The sequence below is a fragment of the Stegodyphus dumicola genome, chromosome 4 (assembly GCF_044657685.1).
Source record: "Stegodyphus dumicola isolate Sdum_Otavi_A_Nest chromosome 4, ASM4465768v1".
NCBI lineage: Eukaryota > Metazoa > Arthropoda > Arachnida > Araneae > Eresidae > Stegodyphus > Stegodyphus dumicola.
Genome location: NC_140771.1, coordinates 219,805,316 through 219,811,690, shown reverse-complemented (window position 1 = coordinate 219,811,690; position 6,375 = coordinate 219,805,316). Strand labels below are relative to the sequence as shown.

General features: G+C 33.6%; 1 protein-coding gene across 1 annotated transcript in view; it reads right to left on the bottom strand.

Moving 5' to 3' along the window:
- LOC118197207 (alkaline phosphatase-like) overlaps positions 1 to 6,375 on the bottom strand; it is a 266,814-nt gene that overhangs the window by 17,532 nt on the left and 242,907 nt on the right. The window contains exons 6-8 of the mRNA XM_035368712.2: positions 5,711 to 5,851; positions 2,107 to 2,298; positions 1,892 to 2,014 (exon numbers count right to left, since the gene is read on the bottom strand). Of these exons, the coding sequence (XP_035224603.1) occupies positions 1,892 to 2,014; positions 2,107 to 2,298; positions 5,711 to 5,851 (456 nt within the window). The remainder of the gene's footprint in view (positions 1 to 1,891; positions 2,015 to 2,106; positions 2,299 to 5,710; positions 5,852 to 6,375) is intronic.

The window sequence follows — 6,375 nt, the reverse complement described above, 5'->3', positions numbered from 1 at the left end:
CGACGACAGCAATTGGTGATGCAGACGTGGCAGCTCCAGTAATTGCACTATCATCTCAGACATTAGTAGTCCTTGGGCGTGTCGAGCCACCACGGCAGTTGATTATGCCACTGGCTCCAACAACGGACTACGACCATGTCTCTTTGATCAATACGTCTGCCGATCCGCCTGTTCGACCAACCGGCCTTCTTTAACCCAATGATGGGACCCCTCTGATAGTCTGACAACTCTTCGTAGCGCCGACAAGTACGTCGTAAAGGCATCTTTCGCGATGTCGTATATTCAAGCCGTTAGTGCGCTCGTAAATGCTCGTCACTCGCAGCATCTACTCTTTTACATTCTACCATTTACGCATTTCATAAGCGCCTTGTACGGCTCCACAATGCTGATTGGTAATACAAGTTTAACCATTTACAGAACTCGCCAAACCCCATTTGCATGCTGCTTTTCGTAGTTGTGGCTCAGTTTCTTCTGGGCACATATTTTTTTGCTAGAATTTGTATTTAAATGCTGTAGTTGAAAAAATTGTTTTTCCTAAATTTTATAGTGGGTAACTTTGCGATAAACTGTATACTAATCACTGTTTATTTAATTTAATAGCATGTAAAATATGTTTCATCTTTATATCGATTACCAAAAGAAATCTGTACATTATTATTCGGAAAAATCGAATACAAATGTTGAATTTTAAATCTGAGTTGTGGAAAGTATGCTTGTTTCTCAAGTTTTCCTTTGAAAATAACGATCGTTTAGTTGTATATACCTCTTTTCCTAGAAGAAAAGTTGGTAGAGTAGTGTAAGTGGACAGCATGTGGCGCCTGATTTACTTATCCGTAGACTATGAATATCTACAACGATTGACTACAGCCCTCCCATCTCGTGTATGTTTTCGTGTTTTTTTCTAAGACTCTACGTTGCATATTAAATTCTTAAACATATACTCTGTAGTCATTCTTAAACGTGTACTCTGTCGACTGACGTTTAGAAACAGGAGTGATATTGTAGTATCACTTATGGGCTATTATAAAAGTAATAATATGGATCTTCTCTTGACAAATATAACTCATGTGAAGCGATACAATCCTGAGGTCATCAGCAACACATCTACATCCGCTCTTTTCCAGACGAATGATAGTTTTTAGTCGCTGTAGTAACTGTGATAATTCAAAGATACTGCTATCCGGTTCGGTGCATCTAAGTTTTTTTTTTTTTTTTTTTTTTTTTTTTTTCCAGAAGAGGGGTGTTAGTTTCATTAATATTTTGCTTCCTGGCACCTTACATTAAATGAGCAAATAATAATATTTGATTTTACTAAAAAAATGGTGGTTGGATATGTGCATTACAAGTAAGGTTTGATGCATAGTATAGCTGAACAATTTTATCTATATTTCGCATCTTCTCCTTTGATTCTTACAGTTCGTTTTCCATAATACATGCCCGCCACATTACTTTTCGTTCACGTTCCTTCAGAATAACCAAACTGCGTCTGAAGAAAGGAACTGTTTTGCAATATTTATATTAAAAATTTGAGGTTGATTATAGTGATAATGCTTAAATACCTCATACTACGAGAACGTTGTGCAGTTGAAAACAATCATATTATAAATCAATTCAAAGTAACTTGAGTTATATCTAATCTCAAGAACATGTCTACCGAAACTCAAAAAACGTCAAAGTTCTATTTCATTTTCTATTTCATTATAGGTTGAAACGGCAAACGATAAAAATGTGTTATGTGTTTTTGCGTCTTTATATTCTTTCAGAACTACTCATATTTTGAGTCATAGACTGAAATTACATGTTAATTGCTTTGCTTTAGGGATTGATTTATTTCTTAAGACATGCATCGAGAATTGAGATTATTATGTTAAACTCCAAAACTGATTCTAACCTGTATCAGTTCCTGTGAGGTTCTCTCGACCAGTGGGGAAATTTCTATTGTATCCAGGCCCATTTGCGTATAGCAAAGTTGTGTAAGGCATATTGTCTACATCTGAATCTTTGTTATCTAAGCCTGAAAATAAAATTAAATTGAGTTAAAGAAAATAATTACATCCATTTGCTTAAAACTAGAAGTCCAGACGGCAACTCAGTTTAATGCATTACCTAATATCGGATTTCCGCGCTTTGGAGTTCCTCCAAATGCAAATACGTGAGAGTGGTCAGAAGTGACTACTAAAAGAGTGTCTTCTGGTCGAGTCATTTCCAAAGCAGTGACGACAGCGTCCTCCAGAGCAAGGGTGTCAGCCAGAGCTCGATGTGCATTATTGAAGTGATGAGAGTGATCGATACGACCTCCTGTTAGGATACATCCAATAATGTATAATATATTAAGAACAATGTTATTAAAATTTTTTGCAAAACTTTTAATTTGTTTTGTTATAAAAATAAGGCTAGCTGAAATTGAAAACATTTTTGTTGCAACGTTCAAATATGTGACTGGAATTTTCTTGTCACACATGCGATTTTATGACATGCAGTTGAAATTTTTATCAGAATCCTTAAATTTATACCTGCGTCGAGGTAAACACTTCTTATAACGAATTTTTATAAAGCGAGGTAGAATTCTTATGTTATTCTAATATTAAATAGTTAAATCAATAATTTAATATTTGAATGATATTATATATGGAATAATTTCTTTAGTTTACGAAACATTCAGTATGTGTGTCATAAGTTAATTTTCAGAGAAAATATCCAGAAAAAATGTAATTGCCTTTCTACAGTTTGATGCCAATGTAATGCTGCTCTTACCACAGGTACTGTCTACGGGGATAGAAGAAAAGACAAATTCATAAACAATCATTTTTGCAAAGGTACACTACAAATCTTATTTAATGATACCAAGAATTTGTATGAATGAAACGTAATGTATTTGATATACCAAATTAAACAATTAAATGGTAAATAATTAAAGGCTGTTACTTTCATAACTTGGTCCTTATGTCACTATGCGAAAACGTAAGGAGGGATATGAAAGGGATATCAAAGATTTCTTAGAAAGAGGGATAAAAAATAGGAATTTTCATGCATTATTTATATGGAATTAATTAATATGAAATTTAATAGCAGATTTAGAGACTGTTCTCTAGTGTTTGTTTTTTAGAATAGCCAGATTCTGAATTATGTCAGTCCAAATTTAAAGACTGCCAAAGTTCAGATTGTAGCTGTGATAAATATTTATGATCAAATCACACGTTCACACTATTGATATGCATTTGTGCGAAGTAGCAAAAGACAGAACCTCAGTACATTCCACAACTGACGAATGGACAACAGAATGCTGTTTGAAAACATTTCCTTTGAAGATGATCGACGCTGCGGTCGTCTATTTGAAGTAATCGCATCGGAAGTGATTGCCAAAGTAGAAAATTTGTAATTTTAGACAGAAGATAAGTAACTTTTGGTATAGATTGTGGACATTTCCCTTAAGAGCTTAGAAACAACTTTAAGAAACTGACTTATGATGAAACAATCCTCAGCTCGTTGGGAAATTGATGCACAGACAGGAGGTTGAAGATTTGGGAGTCACTTTTGACAACATTTCAGTCCAGCTCCAGGGAAAGTACATACAACTACAGAACCCTAATTGAAATACTGATTTATGCAACTCTTTGGCATGATAGTAAATAACAAAGCATGATTTGCAAGCTTATCTTTTCTCTCGTAAGCAAAACATTTCTCGTGCCAGTTTATGATGTCGCATTTATCCATAATTAGATTGCTTTTCTCGGCGAGAGTTTCATAATCGATAGAATAATACATCAATAACACTGGAAAATTCTTCTAGTTTTTCAATTTAGCCTCATTGTTTTGATATAAAATTATCTATTTTGGGCTGCTGTCCAAGATGTGCGTAAGTTGTGTCCAGCTTACACACCCAACAGATATAAAAAGGATCATTAACTCAGGATGCTGCTATTTCAAATAGATTACAGCTAAAAAAATATAAACGATACAGATAAAAATTAAAAAGGGGATTTGAATAAATAGGGCATCGTCTATACCGTGTTTCTACGATTTGAGGTTATTGCCATTTCGAAAGTCTCAAAACATATTAATTATTTATTTGTGTCATCTTAAATATGATGCATTCAGCCATTTGAAAAAAAAACACTTATAAGATGCTCGTTGATAACATAAAAAGTAATCCAACAGGATTTAACTGTAAGAAAATGAACTAATGTAATTTACATTAGTTCACTATATGAAAGATCTTATGGTGCTGAGCAACTAGATTCCAGTATGAAAAATAATTCATATCAGTGTCTTTTAGGAAGATTGCTTTAGAAAGATGTAAAAATAAAACGCTGACTAAAATTTATGAATAATGTATAATAAACAGAAACTTAAGAATTTGAGAGATACTTCATAAGCAGGATATTTACAAATAAAATCATGATGCTTCTGGTTAAAAATAAAGTCATGCTATAACATTTTAAGCAGAATTTTCAATTATTTTAGTACCTTGCTCTACATCAAATTTGATATATGTAACATTTATAACTATATCATTACGAAATGACGGCTAGGACAATATGAGGTACCTTAAAAGTTCCCAAAGAGATTCTTAAATTTCTGTAGTTTGTATAAGCATATTGTAAAGTTTAACTAATTGTAAAGTTTAACCATCACATATCCATCCCAACTGGATATTGATCTGCTGTGTTGATCTGCTCTTGAACTTGTTAAGCAATTTTTTATACTTTATTTGCTGCAGCTTCTAAAGAATGTATCATTTATATACGGTATAGTTTCTGCTTTTCTTTACATAGTGATAAATAAGCGTATACTTGGGGTCAACGTAATCATGTTGAGGTATGTAATACATAAATATGAATTTACTTAAAATTCTGTTCCTTCTTGGAGAAACGATATTTGTAACGATATTAATAACACGAGTGGTTTTTCACTGTGTTTGCAATACATGGTAATCCAGAAATCATTGAACATCTAAAATTGTTTTATTGTAATAACAAAAGAAATATAAAAACGCATAACAGTATGAAATATTTACTATATGCATTTGAGTTTACAATTCGCTCACCAATTGACGCTTAATCTACAGCAAGGATAAGATGTTCTTCAAGATTCTGAGTGTTATGAAGAAAAAATGAAGGAAAATCTACAGTATCCTGATAATCTCATTAAGGACGTTCACCATAGTTTGTTTCTGCATTTCTTTGTAACGCCAACAAAAGATCAGTTCTCTGACACCTGTAGACGTTTCTCTCCTTGGAAGATCTCTTTAAGAACTGCTTCAACTTTCATATTATCTTCATCGTTCTTGATGTAAGCAGTGGTCTTCAACCATGTTTCCTATTCTTAAACTAAAGAAAATGTTATAAAACTATACTTCTTTCCTTGTAATAATGCGACACTAAAAGGATTATCCGCTCATGGCAAAAACATCGACGGGACATTAATCAGTGTAATCAGTCATTTAATTCACTCCCTTGTAAATTTACACATTTGCTTAATAGCTATGTTACCGCCGCATACTACAAAAGCACTGCAATGTAATTTTGACATCTGGATACCCTTTTAGGTGGTTGTGACTCATTTTCGAACATTAAATTTTCATGATTTCCCAAATGAACTTAAAAAGATGTAAAACCAAGAATAAGAAGAAATAAAGAAAATATGAAGCAAGAAAAATAAACTGCAAGATTTAATTAGTCTATTAATAAATAATTAAAACGTAACTAACCTTCGACCATAAGGAAGTAACCAAGAGGATTCTTCTTCAGTATCGAAATAGCTTTTCGTGTCATCTCTGCAAGCGACGGTTCACCTTCTGGACCAGAATCCCTATCCACCTCATAAGCCATGTGTCCATAATTGAATAGACCTGCAGTTGCAAAACATATAGAATGCTAAGTGATGAATTTGAAGTAAGTATTTAAAGATGCAGCCATCACATATTCTCCAAGGAGTAGCATTTCATCGCAACATAAATATTACATAATTAACTACAGGAAATATTTTGCAGAAATGCTTGCACTACGTTTTTAGAAAAATTACACTTAACAGAAAAAATACATATTTAGAAAGAATCAATAAATAATTCAAGGCATATAGGAGTATAAAGCATGTAGAGTCATTAGGTTCTTTTTGATGCTGGGAGACGTGAAAAATGTGCAATGCCCTGGCCGGGATTAGAACCTGGACCTCTAGAATACGCGCCGAGTGTGCAACCCTTATACCACGAAGATATGCATAAAGGATGGAGAAAATACCTTATATACTCCCCATTTTAAAGGGCGACTGCGGATTAGGGGACCCGATTTCCACAACCTGGTGATGAAGAATCATCATCCACAACCCTTTTCAGTTCGGGTGCCACTATAGAGTCACTACAATCTTTTTTATCCT